The sequence below is a fragment of the Bufo bufo genome, chromosome 1 (genome assembly GCF_905171765.1).
Source record: "Bufo bufo chromosome 1, aBufBuf1.1, whole genome shotgun sequence".
NCBI lineage: Eukaryota > Metazoa > Chordata > Amphibia > Anura > Bufonidae > Bufo > Bufo bufo.
In genome coordinates this window covers 334124238-334142691 of record NC_053389.1, presented here as the reverse complement: position 1 = coordinate 334142691, position 18454 = coordinate 334124238, and the positions used below count along the sequence as shown (strand labels likewise).

Genomic DNA, 18454 nt, shown 5'->3' with positions numbered 1-18454 from the left:
CCAGACCCCTGCTGCATGCGCCTGCTGTGACAGGGACCCGATGGCATGGAAGCCAGCACAATTCCTTCCTTAGGCATCGTGGCTGCCTTCCAGGATCTCACAGGCAGGAAGGCTGTAAGTGTATTACAGTGTGTAATACACATACAGCCAATGCATGACAACACAGAAGTATTGTCAAGCATTGTAAAGGGGATCAGATCCCCAAAAGATGAAGTCCCACAGTGGGACAAAAAATAAAGTGAAAAAAGAAAAAGTTACAAAAATTACGTTTCCCCCCCAAAAAGTTTCAAAATAAAAATAAAAAACAGGGAAAAAAGAAAATTTGACATATTAGGCTACTTTCACACCTGCGTTAGGTGCGGATCCGTCTGGTATCTGCACAGACGGATCCGCACCTATAAATGCAAACAATGGTATCCGTTCAGTACGGATCCATCTGCATAACTTAATTTAAAAAAAAGTCTAAGGCCTCTTTCACACGGGCGTGTCCTGGTTAGGTCCGGATGCGTCCCGGTGCATTGTGGCAAACCCGCGCGAGTAGGAACGCAATTGCAGTCAGTTTTGACTGCGATTGCGTTCCAATGTTCAGTTTTTATCGCGCGGGTGCTATGTGTTTTGCACGCGCGTGATAAAAAACAGAAGTTCAGGTTTGGGTTAGTTGTAGTGTAGATTGTATTATTTCCCCTAATAACATGGTTATAAGGGAAAATAATAGCATTCTGAATACAGAATGCATAGTACAATAGGGCTGGAGGGATTAGAAAAAAAAAATTAAATTTTTTTTTTAACTCCCCTTAACCACCTCAGCCCCCAGTGCTTAAACACCCTGAAAGACCAGGCCACTTTTTACACTTCTGACCTACACTACTTTCACCGTTTATTGCTCGGTCATGCAACTTACCACCCAAATGAATTTTACCTCCTTTTCTTCTCACTAATAGTGCTTTCATTTGGTGGTATTTCATTGCTGCTGACATTTTTACTTTTTTTGTTATTAATCGAAATTTAACGATTTTTTTGTAAAATTTTGCAAAAAAAACGACATCCATATATAAATTTTGCTCTAAATTTATAGTTCTACATGTCTTTGATTAAAAAAAAATGTTTGGGTAAAAAAAAAATGGTTTGGGTAAAAGTTATAGCGTTTACAAACTATGGTACAAAAATGTGAATTTCCGCTTTTTGAAGCAGCTCTGACTTTCTGAGCACCTGTCATGTTTCCTGAGGTTCTACAATGCCCAGACAGTACAAACACCCCACAAATGACCCCATTTCGGAAAGTACACACCCTAAGGTATTCGCTGATGGGCATAGTGAGTTCATAGAACTTTTTATTTTTTGTCACAAGTTAGCGGAAAATGATGATTTTTTTCTTTTTTCTTACAAAGTCTCATATTCCACTAACTTGTGACAAAAAATAAAAACTTCCATGAACTCACTATGCCCATCAGCGAATACCCTGGGGTCTCTTCTTTCCAAAATGGGGTCACTTGTGGGGTAGTTATACTGCCCTGGCATTCTAGGGGCCCAAATGTGTGGTAAGGAGTTTGAAATCAAATTCTGTAAAAAATGACGAGTGAAATCCGAAAGGTGCTCTTTGGAATGTGGGCCCCTTTGCCCACCTAGGCTGCAAAAAAGTGTCAAACATCTAGTATCTCCGTATTCAGTAGAAGTTGGGGAATGTGTTTTGGGGTGTCTTTTTACATATACCCATGCTGGGTGAGATAAATATCTTGGTCAAATGCCAACTTTGTATAAAAAAATGGGAAAAGTTGTCTTTTGCCAAGATATTTCTCTCACCCAGCATGGGTATATGTAAAATGACACCCCAAAACACATTCCCCACCTTCTCCTGAGTACGGAGATACCAGATGTGTGACACTTTTTTGCAGCCTAGGTGGGCAAAGGGGCCCATATTCCAAAGAGCACCTTTCGGATTTCACTCGTCATTTTTTACAGAATTTGATTTCAAACTCCTTACCACACATTTGGGCCCCTAGAATGCCAGGGCAGTATAACTACCCCACAAGTGACCCCATTTTGGAAAGAAGAGACCCCAGGGTATTCGCTGATGGGCATAGTGAGTTCATGGAAGTTTTTATTTTTTGTCACAAGTTAGTGGAATATGAGACTTTGTATGAAAAAAAAAAAAAAAAATCATCATTTTCCACTAACTTGTGACAAAAAATAAAAAAATTCTAGGAACTCGCCATGCCCCTCACGGAATACCTTGGGGTGTCTTCTTTCCAAAATGGGGTCACTTGTGGGGTAGTTATACTGCCCTGGCATTTTCCAGGGGCCCTAATGTGTGGTAAGTAGGTAAATGACCAGTGAAATCCGAAAGGTGCTCTTTGGAATGTGGGCCCCTTTGCCCACCTAGGCTGCAAAAAAGTGTCACACATCTGGTATCGCCGTATTCAGGAGACGTTGGGGAATGTGTTTTGGGGTGTCTTTTTACATATACCCATGCTGGGTGAGAGAAATATCTTGGCAAAAGACAACTTTTTCCATTTTTTTATACAAAGTTGGCATTTGACCAAGATATTTATCTCACCCAGCATGGGTATATGTAAAATGACACCCCAAAACACATTGCCCAACTTCTCCTGAGTACGGCGATACCAGATGTGTGACACTTTTTTGCAGCCTAGATGCGCAAAGGGGCCCAAATTCCTTTTAGGAGGGCATTTTTAGACATTTGGATACCAGACTTCTTCTCACGCTTTGGGGCCCCTAGAACGCCAGGGCAGTATAAATACCCCACATGTGACCCCATTTTGGAAAGAAGACACCCCAAGGTATTCAATGAGGGGCATGGCGAGTTCATAGAAATTTTTTTTTTTTGGCACAAGTTAGCGGAAATTGATATTTTTTATTTTTTTCTCACAAAGTCTCCCGTTCCGCTAACACCCCAAGGTATTCCGTGAGGGGCATATTGAGTCCATGAAAGATTGAAATTTTTGTCCCAAGTTAGCGGAAAGGGAGACTTTGTGAGAAAAAAATAAATAAAATCAATTTCCGCTAACTTGTGCCAAAAAAAAAAAAATTATATGAACTCGCCATGCCCCTCATTGAATACCTGGGGGTGTCTTCTTTCCGAAATGGGGTCACATGTGGGGTATTTATACTGCCCTGGCATTCTAGGGGCCCTAAAGCGTGAGAAGAAGTCTGGAATATAAAGGTCTAAAAAATTTTACGCATTTGGATTCCGTGAGGGGTATGGTGAGTTCATGTGAGATTTTATTTTTTGTCACAAGTTAGTGGAATATGTGACTTTGTAAGAAAAAAAAAAAAATTCCGCTAACTTGGGCCAAAAAAAAGACTGAATGCAGCCTTACAGAGGGGGGGGGGGGATCAATGACAGGGGGGTGATCAGGGAGTCTATATGGGGTGATCACCCAACTGTCATTGATCACCCCCCTGTAAGGCTGCATTCAGACGTCCGTATGATTTTTACGGATCCGATCAGTCTATCAGTGGATCCGTAAAAATCATGCGGACATCTGAATGGAGCTTTACAGGGGGGTGATCAATGACAGAGGGGTAATCAATGACAGGGGGGTGATCAGGGAGTCTATATGGGGTGATCACCACAGTCATTGATCACTCCCCTGTAAGGCTGCATTCAGACGTCCGTATGATTTTTACGGATCCGATCAGTCTATCAGTGGATCCGTAAAAATCATGCGGACATCTGAATGGAGCTTTACAGGGGGGTGATCAATGACAGGGGGGTAATCAATGACAGGGGGGTGATCAGGGAGTCTATATGGGGTGATCAGGGGTGATCAAGGGCTAATAAGGGGTTAATAAGTGACGGGGGGGGGGGGGGGTGTAGTGTAGTGTGGTGCAACATATTACTGAGCTACCTGTGTCCTCTGGTGGTCGATCCAAACAAAGGGGACCACCAGAGGACCAGGTAGCAGGTATATTAGACGCTGTTATCAAAACAGCGTCTAATATACCTGTTAGGGGTTAAAAAAATCACATCTCCATCCTGCCAGCGAACGATCGCCGCTGGCAGGCTGGAGATCCACTCGCTTACCTTCCGATCCTGTGAACGCGCGCGCCTGTGTGCGCGCGTTCACAGGAAATCTCGCGTCTCGCGAGAGGACGCACCGGCGCGTCCACCCAGAACAACAGGACCGCCGCAAAGACGCAATCCTGCGTACGGCGGTCCTGAGGAGGTTAAGCCACTTGATGGACCATGTGATGAACGCAGTGACATCAAAGGTCCTATTGCTCACAGATTAAGACAGAAGAGATGACTTCATAGCTGCGCGAACAAGTGGATTAAGGGGAGTTAAAAAAATAAATAAAAATTTAACCCCTCCAGCCCTATTTTACTATGCATTCTGTAATCAGAATGCTGTTATTTTCCCTTATAACCATGCTTGCGGATGCTTGCGATTTTCACGCAAGCCCATTCATTTCTATGGGGCCTGCGTTACGTGAAAAACGCACAAAGAGGAGCATGCTGCGATTTTCACGCAACGCACAAGTGATGCGTGAAAATCACAGCTCGTGTGCACAGCCCCATAGAAATGAATGGGTCAGGATTCAGTGCGGGTGCAATGCACTCAACTCACGCATCGCATCCGCGCGGAATACTCGCCCGTGTGAAAGGGGCCTAAGTGTAAGTCAAACGGATCTGTCCTGACTTTACATTTAAAGTCAATGGGGGACGGATCAGTTTACAATTGCACCAATATTGTGTAAATGTAAACGGATCCGTCCCCACTGACTTACATTGTAAGTCAGGACGGATCCGTTTGGCTCCGCATCGCAAGCAGCCTTTTGGTGTCCACCTCCTGAGCGGAACGGAGCCAAACTGATGCATTCTGAACAGATCCTTATCCATTCAGAATGCATTGGGGCTAAACTGATCCGTTTGGGGCCGCTTGTGAGAGCCTTGAAACGGATCTCACAGGTGGATCCTGAAACTGCAGTGTTAAAGTAGCCTTAGGCATCGCCGCGTCCGTATCGACCGGCTCTATAAAAATATCACATGAACTAACCCCTCAGATGAACACCGTCAAAAAAAATAAAAAAAAATGTGCTAAATAAAAAAAAAATTGTCACCTTACATCACTAAAAGTGCAACACTAAGCTATCAAAAAGGCATATACCCCCCCAAAATAGTACCAATTTAACCGTCACCTCATCCCGCAAAAAATGAGCCCCTAACTAAGACAATCCCACAAAAAATAAAACTATGGCTCAGAATATGGAGACAAACATTTTTTGGGTTTCAAAAATGCTGTTATTGTTTAAAACTTAAGTAAATAAAATAAGTACACATATTAGGTATTGCCACATCCATAACGACAGTCTCTAAAAAAAAATAAAAAGTGCAAAAAAAAAGCCTTTTTTTTCACCTTACACCGCAAAAAGTGTAATAGCAAGCAATCAAAAAGACATAAGCACCCAATAAGGCCTCATGCACACGACGGTTGTTGTGTTCCGTAAAATGGGGTTTCGTTGCTCCGTTTCCGTCTGTCTTCCTTTATTTTTGGAGGTTCAGACATAAAGGAAAGTCAAAAAAAAAAAAGTCTAAGTCAAGTTCGCCATGCAAAGGATAGGAAAAAAAACGGACGCGGACGACAATCGTGTGCCTCCGCGTTTTTTCACGGTCCCATTGACTTGAATGGGTCCGCAAACCGTTTTCCGTGAAAAAAATAGGACAGGTTATATTTTTTGGACGGACTGGAACCATGGACGTGGATGACAAACGGTGCATTAGCCGAGTTTTCTACGGTCCGCAGAAAATCACGAAACGGAACAACGGACACGGAATAAAACAAACAACGGTCGTGTGCATGAGGCCTAATAGTACCAATCATCTTATCCCGAAAAAAAAAATTAGCCCCTACACAAGACAGTCGCCCAAAAAATAAAAATATACGGCTTTCAGAATTAAAAAATAATGCTTTGTTATGTAAAACTGAAACAAACCACCAAAAAAGTAGTCATATTTGGTATGGTCGCGTCCGTAACAACCTACTCTATAAAAATACCACATGATCTAACCTGTCAGATGAATGTTGTAAATAACAAAAAAATAAAAACGGTGCCAAAACAGCTATTTTTTGTTACCTTGCCTCACAAAAAGTGTTATCTAGAGCAACCAAAAATCATATGTGCCCTAAAATAGTACCAACAAAGCTGCCACCTTTTACCGTAGTTTCCAAAATGGGGTCACTTTTTTGGAGTTTCTACTTTAGGGGTGCATCGGGGGGGCTTCAAATGGGACATGGTGTCAAAAAAGCAGTCCAGCAAAATCTGCCTTCCAAAACCATATGGCGTTCCTTTCCTTCTGTGCAATGCTGTGCGCCCGTACAGCAGTTTACAACCACTTATGGGGTGTTTCTGTAATCTACAGAGTCAGAGCCATAAATATTGAGTTTTCTTTGGCTGTTAACCCTTACTTTGTAACTGGAAAAAAAATGTATTCTTGTGGAACACCTAAAGGGTTAAAGTTTGTAAAATCAGTTTGGAATACCTTGAGGGGTGTAGTTTCTAAAATGGGGTCATTTTTGGGTGGTTTCTATTATTTAAGCCTCACAAAGTGACTTCAGACCTGAACTGGTCCTTAAAAAGTGGGTTTTGGAAATTTTCAAGTTTTGCTTCTAACGTCCCCCGAAAATAAAATGTAATTTTCAAAATGATCCAAACATGAAGAAGACGTATGGGAAATGTAAAGTAACTATTTTTGGAGGTATTACTATTATAAAAGTTGAGAAATTTGAGAAGTTGCTAAATTTATCAAAATTTTGGGTAAATTTGGTATTTTTTTAATAAATAAAAATACATTTTTTTGACTCAATTTTACCACTGTCATGAAGTACAATGTGAGGAAAAAATCTCAGAATGCCCTGGATAAGTAAAAGCATTTTAAAGTTATCACCACATAAAGTAACATGTCAGATTTGCAAAAAATGGCCTGGTCCTTAAGGTGAAACATGGCAGGGTCCTTAAAGGGAACCTGTCACCAGTTTTATGGTGTCCTAACTAAGGGCAACATAAATAAGTGACCGATTCTCTTAGCAAAATGCTGGGTCACTTTCTTTAATTGAACCAGTCAATCTGCTTACATCTTGTATTGAAAAGCTCCAGCTCATAATGATGAGTCATGAATATCTATGAGCTCCTGACTCTCCCTGCTGCTTAATGAGTTATTTTCCATATGAATCAGCAGCAGGTGGGCAGGGGAGTGGCTATATCTCTGAATTTAAAAAAAACACGCTGGACTCACTGACATCACGCTGGACTCAAATCAGCTCATTGGCATCTTTGTGTGTATATTAGGGGGTAACCATCTGTCACACCAGTAAGTGAATACATCTAAGGTACTTTTTAGTAGTTAATGATTGTATATAATTAGTTAGATTATAATCAAATATCCACATGACAGGTTCCCTTTAAAAGGAACCTGTCACCTGGATTTGGAGCCGAGGACATTGTTTGCTAGATCACCGCTAGCACATCCATAATACCCAGTCCCCATAGCTCTGTGTGCTTTTATTGTGTTAAAAAAACTATTTGATACAAATGCAAATTAACCTGAGATAAGTCCTATCCCTGACTCATCTCAGGTTAATTTGCATATCAAATGGGTTTTTTTACACAATAAAAACACAGAGCTACGGGGACTTGGTATTGCGGATCTGCTAGCGGTGATCTAGCAACCCATGTCCTCAGCTCTATACCCAAAATCCCGGTGACAGGTTCCCTTTAAATACTTAGGGGGCCAGAACCTGTGATCTTGTCCTATTCATCCCAATAGAGCTCTATCAGAGTGAATAGGACTTCACACTGTCCCTGCTGCCCTGTGCATAGTACACACAGCAGCAGAGATGTTACCACGGCAGCCAGAGCTTCAGTAGAGTCCTGGGTGACATGGTAACCAATCGGAGCCACAGGATTACACTGCTGGGGCTCCGATCGGAACTGCCACTGCCACTAATGAGGAGGAGGGAAGGGGACCCTGTGGCCACTGCTAGGGATCGACCGATTATCGGTTTGGCCGATATTAATCGGCCGATATTGAGGATTTTGAACGTTATCGGTATCGGCATCAATTTTGCCAATATACCGATAACGTATGGGGAACACAGAACGCGCTGCTGACAGCGCTCTCTGTGTTCCCTCCGCAGCACAGGGGAGAAGGAAGCAGTGTCTCCTCCCCCTGTGCTGCTGCTGCCGCCAATGAGGGGATAGAACATAAGAGGAGGGGAGGGGCTGTGGCCGCTGCGCCACCAATGAAGATAAGCCTTTCATTCATTCATATATACAGGAGGCGGGAGCTGCAGAATCACATAGCCGGCTCCCGACCTCTATGAGCAATAGCTGCGGTCCGCGGTAGTTAACTCCTCAGGTGCCGCGGATCGCAGCTACCGCTGATAGAGGTCGGGAGCCGGCTATGTGATTCTGCAGCCAGCTCCCGCCTCCTGTATATGAATGATCGATAGACTTATCTTCATTGGTGGCGCAGTGCGCCCCCCCAAGCCCCCCAGTATTAATCATTGGTGGCGCAGTGCGCCCCCCACCCCCATCCCAATCCCGGCCAATAGTAAAAACATTGGTGGCGCAGTGCGCCCCCCACCCCCACCCAGTATTAATCATTGGTGGCAGTGGCCACAGGATCCCCTCTCCCCTGCTCCTCCGATCGGAGCCCCAGCTGTGTAAGCCTGGGGCTCCGATCGGTTACCATGGCAGCCAGGACGCTATTGAAGCCCTGGCTGCCATGTTCAGCTCCATGCTGCTGTGTGCACTATGCACAGAGCAGCAGGGACAGTGTGAGATCCTATTCACCCTGATAGAGATCTATCAGGGTGAATAGGACAAAGGTTCTAGTCCCTAAGGGGGTTAAAAGTTAGTAAAAAAAAAAACACAAAAATATTAAGTATAAATGAAAAAGATTTATATAAAAAAAAATACACATTAACAATAAACATTAATTTTCAGCAGATTTGTGTAGGAATTTTTTTTTTTCTCAAAAATGAAAATTCCCAGAATATCGGTATAATCTATCGGCTATCGGCCTGAAAGTTCACAAATTATCGGTATCGGTCCTAAAAAATCAATATCGGTCGATCCCTAGCCACTGCCACCAATGATTTTAATACTGGGGGAGGCGCACTGCGCCACCAATGATAACATTAATACAGGAGGCGGGTGCGGCACCTGAGGGGTTAACTGCCGCTAATCACAGCTCCCGCCTCTGGGATTTGTATTAAACATTCTTTCATTGGTGGCGCAGTGCACCCGTCCCTCTCTCCTCATTGGTGGCAGCGGCACGGGGGAAGGGGAGGGAGAGTGCTTCCTTCCCATCTGTGCTGCCGAGAACACGGAGCGTGCTGAGAGCAGTGAGCTCCATGTTCTCTGATACTAGACTGCGCAAAAGCGAAGCCTAGTACCGAAAAAAGGCAAATCCTGGTATAGAGGTCGATACCAGGCAAAAGTATCTATTGGGTATCGAAAATTCGATACCTGAGACAACCCTACCGTATAATGTATCAGCATACTCCTATACTCTAATATATATATAGGGCTGACATATTCCGTAGCACTTTTACAGACATTAGAATCAGGCTGTCCCCAATGGTGCTCACAATCTAAGTTCCTTATCAATATGTCTTTGGAGCGTGGGAGGAAACCCATGCAAGCACAGGGACATTACACAGATCTCAAATACCCCAACTATTGCACATAGCTTCTGCAAAGTAAATCCACTATGGCTTCATCATCTGGTTTCTTCTCTGGACATACACAGAAGTATAGCCTGCCTGGGGAGTGATGGATTAGTCCAGAGAATAAAAACTATAGTGCATTTACTCTGGGGGAAATTTAGCGCAAAAAAAAAAACCACACAGATGCCATACATGTGGTCAGGCTGCAAATGTTACAACCTGTCCTATTGTCTGTTTTGCGGAACTGGCCTTTTACATGGGGTCCCGCAAAATTTGCAGGATGCACACGGACCCCATTCGATGGATACAGTCACGTGCAGCAGGCCTCATAGCAATCTACAGTATGATGCAGCCAGCTCCAGCCCTTACTCACATGATGCGGCGAGTAGAGGACAGTCAGGCTGGTCCTCACAGCATCATAAACCAGTGTTACAGTGCCTTCTGCCCAGCGGAGCAGTGGCTGAACTGGGACAAGGGGCCGTCACATGGACCATGTTTATAGACCCAAAACACGCCTGGGAAACTGGGCTCAGGGTGGCAACACAGAAGTTTTTGGACACCGTTTTTATTTTTTAGCCAAAGCCTGATGTGGGTTGTAAAGGAATGAAAAATGTCAAGGAGGGATATTTCTTCCTGATGGTTTTGGGTAAAAAAAAGAAAGAAAAAGCTGCATCAATAACTACCACACAGAGTTTAGGCTGGTATCACAGCAATTTGCTGGAAAACAACACGATTTTCCTGCCATATGGCATTAAAGTAAAATACAACACTTGCTACTTGTGCGGGGAAGATTTATCAAGCCCCCTAAGCCAAAACTGTGGTGGAAAAACCAGGCAATTTCTGTGCAAGCTCATTTTTGCCCTTTTATCCTGTGCTGGTCACATTTGAGGGGGAAAAAAAAAAAAAGAATAAATAACTGCCACTGCAAGGGTGTGGTCTACACTGCTCGGCACAATGGTTTCCCTATAGTAGGGATCGACCGATAATGATTTTTTTTTAGAGCAGATTCCAATAATCTGCGAACTTTCAGGCCGATAATTTATACAGATATTCTGTGCATCTTTGTTTTTCAATTATACTTAATATTTTGGCGATTGTGATTTTTTTACTCACTTTTAGCCCCCTTAGGGCCTAAAACCCTTGTCCTATTCACCCTGATAGATCTCTATTAGGATGACTAGGACTTCACACTGTCCCTGACTATGGCAGCCAGAGCTTCAGTAGCGTCCTGGCTGCTGGGGCACCGATCAGAAGCTGCCACTGCCACCAATGAGGGGACCCTATGGCACTGCACCACCAATGTTTTTAATACTAAGGTCTAGCAAGAGAAAAATGGGGTGTTACCAAAAAAGTGCTGGGTGGAGCCACTGACTAATGGAGTCTGTCAGTTTCAGTTAAGTCTGTGGTGCATCCTGTGGTATTTTTTGCCAGAATCTGCAATGGAGGCTCCCAACAGAAGCAGATTCTAACCTAGCCTTAAAGGGAACCTGGCAGGGGATAAAACAACGTTTTCAGTACTTTAGCCGCATCTGCCTTCAAGAAAGGCATCAAAAACACGCCGCTGGCGGATTGGGATGGTTTTGGGAGGTGACAGGTTCCCTTTAAGGAGTTTACTAAACGTCGTACAATACTAAACTTTCTCCTTAGATCCACTGATTAGAAAGCAGACAGAAAAAATACTGCAGTCCTTAGGAGCCGTTCACATGGCGCCTTTTAAAGTGGAACAACGATGCTGGAATTTTGCCAGCGGCCGCATGGTTTCTGCCTCCCATTCGTTTTAACGGGAAGCAGTGCAGAGGACCTCTGAGGCGATCCTGTGCGCTGCCTCCCATTGATAGGAATGGGTGGCAGGATGGACACTGCTGCCAGCGGGATTTCAGCGCGGCTCTCCGTCAATGATAAAGAGGCACTCACCATTTTCCTCATCTTCCCCCTCACATCAGATGAATCCAGCCACCATTCTATGGCAGCACAGTCTTACAACACTGAATGAATTATATTTTTTTTAATTGAGTTTAAAGGAGTACTCTACTTTTTCTTACTGATTATCTATCCCTGACACCAGGGACCCCAAAGGATAGATCATCAGTAAGAGAAAGGTAAAGAAGACAATGAGCCTTCAGTAAGCACCTTGCCACGGACTCTAGATGGCAGAACCTGTCTAGCGGACAGCTGCTCTCCACCATATGCATGCATACTTCCCCAAGTGTGCCTCTATTATCAAGAGAAGAGATGAAGAAACCGCTGACAGGCGCTCAGGAAGATCCCCAGGAGATTCGGTAGTCAGCTGACCGCGGATGATTTTATTCATTGTGTATGAGCAGTTTAGAGGGGTTTCTTATGTTTTTAGAAAATTTCACTGATCGTGGGGGGGTTATAAATTAAATAATCCCCAACTTCTCAAATGTCCAGCCACTCCGGGCCCTGTTATGCCTGCAGCAGGCCTGTACCATTCACCACTAACATGATAGTTGCAGCTAAATCGCTAGCCGTAGTGGCCACATATGATCACGTGTCCGCTGAGGCCAGGCACTGAACGATGGAGGTCACATGAACGATGGAGGTAACGCCATCACCGCACAACGCACAGTGACCGGAGTGGCGGCTCGTTTAAAAGGCAGGACATATAAATATAACACCCAACAGATCCCTGCTTACCAATATTCCCACAAAATCATCCACCCAGTGCGTATGAGCACCCAGTAAAGGTACTCCGCAGGGCTGCTCGCTGATAAGTAGGTGAAGCCGGCCAGACGCTTCCAGAGCAGCACTAGAAAAGTCTAAGGCATCTGTCACCAGGACATCAGTTTTATATCAGCAGATGCTGTCTGTAGCTTTCTACACCATCGTCCCAACGAGGAGAATAATGTTATTTCAAACCATTCTGCCCGTTGTATAAAAACACTTCTTCATAATGGACAGCCCCTTTAATTCCCCCATAGACTACCAGCACAGGTAACAGTGACTTCATTATGGCCAGTTAAACCAGAAAAACCCCATGGAAATCTGCCAGTGTCCACACAGTGCATCAAGTGCACAAGGTTGGTTAAAGGAGTCACCCAGGGCAGATTGGTCAGGTGGGGGAGATGTGGTGCCCACACCCCAGGCTGGCATACTAAGGCAGGGAATGTATTATTATTAATTATTATTATTATTATTATTATAGTGCCATCCTGAAGGTTAAAGAAAGGAAAATAATCTGTGTGAACAGGGATTTACCAGACCAATGGAAGGAATAAACCGCGCGCACAGAACATGACATAAGGCAGGGCGCATGTGGCGCAGCAGTGGGCGCCGGGCCCTGGGCCTCCCGGGGCAGAACATCCCGCGCTCCGCCGCCTCTCACTCACCCTCTGGCCGCCTCTAAGCTCTTGATCAGCTTCTTGATCTTCCAGATTTCCACATTTCTGTCTGCCGCACTCGGATCGTCCGCCATCTTCTCTCCTCCTCCTGTCTGAAGCCGAGAGCTGCTCAACAGAAAAGCCAGCGGTTGGTCACAGCACGCCAGAGATTACATGCCAGGAGGCCTTGCCCCCGAATCATGTGGCCAAGGAACGTGCAGCTCACCTGTCCCCTTATCCCGGCTTTCAGTCTAGACCACGACGTCCGATCTCAATGGAGTCAGCCCCAGCTCCCAGAAGTGACGTAGAAACCGGCTTCTTTCTTCGCCGCGGCTGCTGCATGTGTTGCAGGCTCGCTCACATGGGGTACCAGACGTCACTTCCTGCCGCCGCCAGCACTTTGCGTTTCCATTGGACGAGCTAGTGGAAATAAGGCAGATTCTGATTGGCTGGGGACGCGGGTGCGCTAGTGACTGACTCCGTGTGGTGGGACGCGGAGTGTAGGCCTTCACCAAGCGTCCTTATTGCGCAGGGAGTATGGCCACTACCCTTCACATGTGGGACATGGAGGACCTGCCCAGTTACCCTGATGGTGAAGGGCACGGGGTTGTTCCATATTCTATGCCCATTGCTTGGTAACAATGCATTCTGTCTAGAAAGAGGAGTTCTTCCCACCATTTGGGGCCAGCTGACCGAGGACTCCATGGCCACTCACTGTAACGCAGGGTTCACACATGCAGTTTTTAGGTCAAAGTCAAGAGGATATTAAATAGAAATACTAAGGAAATGGGAGCTTTAGAGACATAACTAAAGCCATGTTCATACAGCTTCATATTTTTTTGTATTATAAAAGAACTTAACCACTTCAGCTCCCCTACCTTAAACACCCTGAAAGACCAGACCACTTTTTACACTTCTGACCTACACTACTTTCATGGTTTATTGCTCGGTCATGCAACTTACCACCCAAATGAATTTTACCTCCTTTTCTTCTCACTAATAGAGCTTTCATTTGGTGGTATTTCATTGCTGCTGACATTTTTACTTTTTTTGTTATTAATCGAAATTGAACGATTTTTTTTGCAAAAAAATGAAATTTTTCACTTTCAGTTGTAAAATTTTGCAAGAAAAACGACATCCATATATAAATTTTTCTCTAAATTTATTGTTCTACATGTCTTTGATAAAAAAAAAATGGTTTGGGTAAAAGTTATAGCGTTTACAAACTATGGTACAAAAATGTGAATTTCCGCTTTTTGAAGCAGCTCTGACTTTCTGAGCACCTGTCATGTTTCCTGAGGTTCTACAATGGCCAGACAGTACAAACACCCCACAAATGACCCCATTTTGGAAAGTAGACACCCTAAGGTATTCGCTGATGGGCATAGTGAGTTCATAGAACTTTTTATTTTTTGTCACAAGTTAGCGGAAAATGATAATTTTTATTTTTTTCTTACAAAGTCTCATATTCCACTAACTTGTGACAAAAAATAAAAAGTTCTTTGAACTCACTATGCCCATCAGGGAATACCTTAGGGTGTGTACTTTCCAAAATGGGGTCATTTGTGGGGTGTTTGTACTGTCTGGGCATTGTAGAACCTCAGGAAACATGACAGGTACTCAGAAAGTCAGAGCTGCTTCAAAAAGCGAGAATTCACATTTTTGTACCATAGTTTGTAAACGCTATAACTTTTACCCAAACCATTTATTTTTATTTTTTTTAAATAACAGAAAAAGTAAAAATGTCAGCAGCAATGAAATACCACCAAATGAAAGCTCTATTAGTGAGAAGAAAAGGAGGTAAAATTCATTTGGGTGGTAAGTTGCATGACTGAGCAATAATCGGTGAAAGTAGTGTAGTGCAGAAGTGTAAAAAGTGGCCTGGCCTGGTCATTAAGGGTGTTTAAGCTAAGGGGGCTGAAGTGGTTAAAATAACAAAATACGTAAAAATAAAAAATAATCTTGATCTAGGAGGACCAGGTCTATATGGAGTAGGAGGTTCAGGAGACGGTGGATGTGGCGGTGTAGGTGGAAGTGGCGGTGAAGGAGGAGGAGGTAGCCTACACTGCTTTTTGTTTTAAAATTTATTTATATTTTTTTAAATTAGGGTACACCCCAAAACATTGGGAAATATAACCCTCCAGTCGTGCTAAACACACGTTCAGACAATACACTGGCTGCAGGGCAGGCCAGCACCTCCAATGCGTAAAGGGCAAGCTCAGACCATGTGCCCAATTTGGAGACCCAGAAGTTGCAGGGGCTGACCCCTGTCAGTTAGTTCGTGTAGGCGTGTGCACACTTACTGCCCCACCATGTCGCACGTCCCCGTGATGTTCACGATCCAATTTGATATCTGCTCTATCAACTTTCGATGTTCTTTTATGCGCCTACCATGGTGATTACGGGTGGAAGGGAATCAGGGTTCCAGGCTGGAGAGGGAGCGTGAGAAAAAGAGACCAAATTTAAGGGAGATAAATTTATAAAAAAATGTGGGGATCGAGAAGAAATGTGGGAAAAGCTAATGAGGCGTAAATCTGGGACCAATTGCAGAAGCCCAAATGTGGCCCAAAAGAGTCAAGCGGAATTGTGGGAAAAGCTATTGAGGTGCAAATGTTGGCCAAAAGAGTATAGCGGAAATGTGGGACAAAGTATTAAAGCTTAAATGTGGTACAACTTGTTTAAGTTTAGGCATTGAATCAAAGGAGGTGGTGCGCATCAATTAAAGAAGCAGTTCAGAAATTTTATTCCCTGTCACCTATGCAGAGCAGGGGTTTATTCACGTCTAAAATTGTATAATGTCAACCCAAGAATGTAACAGAAAAATTACAGAAATTAATTAACCTGTCTACTTGGTAGAGCAGGAGTCTATGACAGAAAACAATTGTTTATTGTCACCATAAAATGTAACTGACAAATGTTATTTTTTTTTTACCGATCTAATAGGTATAGCAGTGGTACATCACACCAAAAAATTGCTGAATATCACCAGAAAATGTAACTGCCAATTTTTTTTATATTTTTTTACCGGTCTACTAGGTATAGCAGTGGTACTTCATAACAAAAAATTGCTGAATTTCACCAGAAAATGTAACTGACAATTATATTTTTTTTGTTAACCGGCCTACTAGGTATAGCAGTGGTACTATACACCCAATAATTGGTTAATTTCACCCGAAAATGTAACTGACAATTTTTTTTTTTTAAACAGCCTAGTAGGTATAGCAGTGGTACATCATACTCAAAAATTGGTGAATTTCACCATAAAATGTAACAGACAAATTGTTTTATTGTTTAACCTGTCTACTAGGTATAGCAGTGGTACTTTACACCCAAAAATTGTTAAATTTCAACTGAAAATGTAACTGACAAATTAATTGTTTTTGTTAACCGGCATACTAGGTATAGCAGTGGTACTATACACCCAAAAATTGGTGAATTTCACCAGAAAATGTTAATGACAATTTATTTTTATTTTTTTAAACCCGGCATACTAGGTATAGCAGTGGTACTATACACCCAAAAATTGGTTAATTTCAGAAAATGCACTTTCCAGAAAATGTAAATGACAAAGTAGTGTAATAAAATAAAACATGTAAAAAAAAAAAAAAAAAATTATTTATGAGGTGGAGTTCCATATGGAGTAGGAGTTTGAGGAGGCGATGGACGTAGCCGAGTAGGTGGAATCGGCGGTGGAGGAGGACGAGAAAGCCAACACAGGTTTTTAGTTTTAATTTAATTTTGTAAAATTAAGGTACACTCCAAAAGAGTGTGAAATATCCAAAATACAAACATGAGCAATTGCGCTGCAGTATAACAACATGGCTGGTTAGTGCCGGTATACTTGTTAATTTCTAACGATAATTTGTTTTCCCTTAGTCCTAACAGTGGCACAAATGGGGTATTCTGCCCCTGTGGACTGGTTAGGACAGGTGGAAGTTTTAATGAAACAATAAAAAAACACTGGCATGCACACGCCCTCCCTGCCCCCAATAAAGAGGGGTGTGACCCTCCGAACCCTGTGTAATTACAAGTAGACAAACATAACCACAATTAATAAACATAGGGGGGGAAATTTGTGTGCCACTGTTAGGACTAAGGGAAAAAAAATTATCGTTAGAAATTAACGATTCCCTTACGTCCTAACCAGTGGCACAAATGGGGATTTAGCAAGTAGAAACCCCCATGGGAGGGTCCTCATGCCTGGTGGAAGATAACACTGTCTGGCCAAATGAGGAATAACTATGTATTCTGGTATCCACTCTATAGTGTGAGATAAAAGTGGAGTGAGAACTCCAAGAAGCTGACTTACAGATCACGTCCAATGGGATCGAGCTTCTCTCTGCAAAAGAAGTGGCCACTGCTCGAGTAGAGTGGGCCCTTACAAATTCAGGGGACTCCGAGCCCTGAGACATATAAGACTCCCGAATTGCCTCTTTAATCCAGCGACTGATGGAGGGCTTAGAGGCTTTCCTCCCCTTATGGGTACCGAAAAAAAGGATAAGGAGGTTTTCATCCTTCCTAAATACCTTGGAGTGTTCCAGGTAAATCCTAAGACATCTCGCAATATCGAGGGTATGGAGCCCTCTTTCCTCAGAGGAGGGGGGTGGAGCCAATGTTGATAGGGAGATCACCTGATTGATATTGTCAAAGGAAGGAACCTTTGGGATGAAGGTAGGTAAAAATTTTAGAAGTACCAGGAACTTCGTATATGGCTCAAAGGCAGAAAAAGCCTGGAGTTCCCCAACTCGCTTTGCAGAGGTAACAGCTAACAAGAAGGTGATCTTCCAGGTCAGGAACCTGAATCCCGCCTCCTCTAGGGGCTCAAAGGGGGGAGATGATAACCCCCTGAGCACGACCGACAAATCCCAAGCCGGGATAGGTCTGATTACTGTAGGCTTTAATCTTGAGGCTCCCTTCAGGAATCTCTTGATAAGGGGGTTTTGAGAAATAGCTCTGTTGAGACAAGCAAAGATTGCTGAAATCTGCACTTTAAGGGTAGCTGGTGATAGCCCCCTGTCCAGACCGTCCTGAAGAAATTGGAGGATCATCGGGATGGAAGCTTCAGCGGATCTTTGCTGATGCCTTGTACACCAGGATGAAAAGATCTTCCAGATTCTGGAGTAGGCCTTATTGGTAGCTTCTGATCTGGAGTGCTCCAGGGTTCTCAAGACAGACCCCGATAGCCCTTCTATTCTTGGAAGGGACTGATCAACCTCCAGGCCGTCAGGTTGAAGATTTGAGGAGACCTGGGTGCCCCCCGACACCAGTACTCTCTCTGGGGGAAGCCTCAGAAATTGACCCTGACTCATCTGTAAGAGTTGGGTAAACCAAGCTCTTTTCGGCCAGTATGGGATAATGGCGATAACTGACGCTTGGTCCTGCCTGATTTTCATCAAGACCCTTGGTATCAAGGAAATTGGA

General features: G+C 43.6%; 1 protein-coding gene across 1 annotated transcript in view; it reads right to left on the bottom strand.

The window, feature by feature from the left end:
- ETF1 (eukaryotic translation termination factor 1) overlaps positions 1-13413 on the bottom strand; it is a 53506-nt gene extending 40093 nt beyond the window's left edge. The window contains exons 1-2 of the mRNA XM_040442334.1: positions 13260-13413; positions 13043-13159 (exon numbers count right to left, since the gene is read on the bottom strand). Of these exons, the coding sequence (XP_040298268.1) occupies positions 13043-13128 (86 nt within the window). The 5' untranslated portion in view covers positions 13129-13159; positions 13260-13413. The remainder of the gene's footprint in view (positions 1-13042; positions 13160-13259) is intronic.
- Between the last annotated feature and the right edge of the window lie 5041 nt (positions 13414-18454).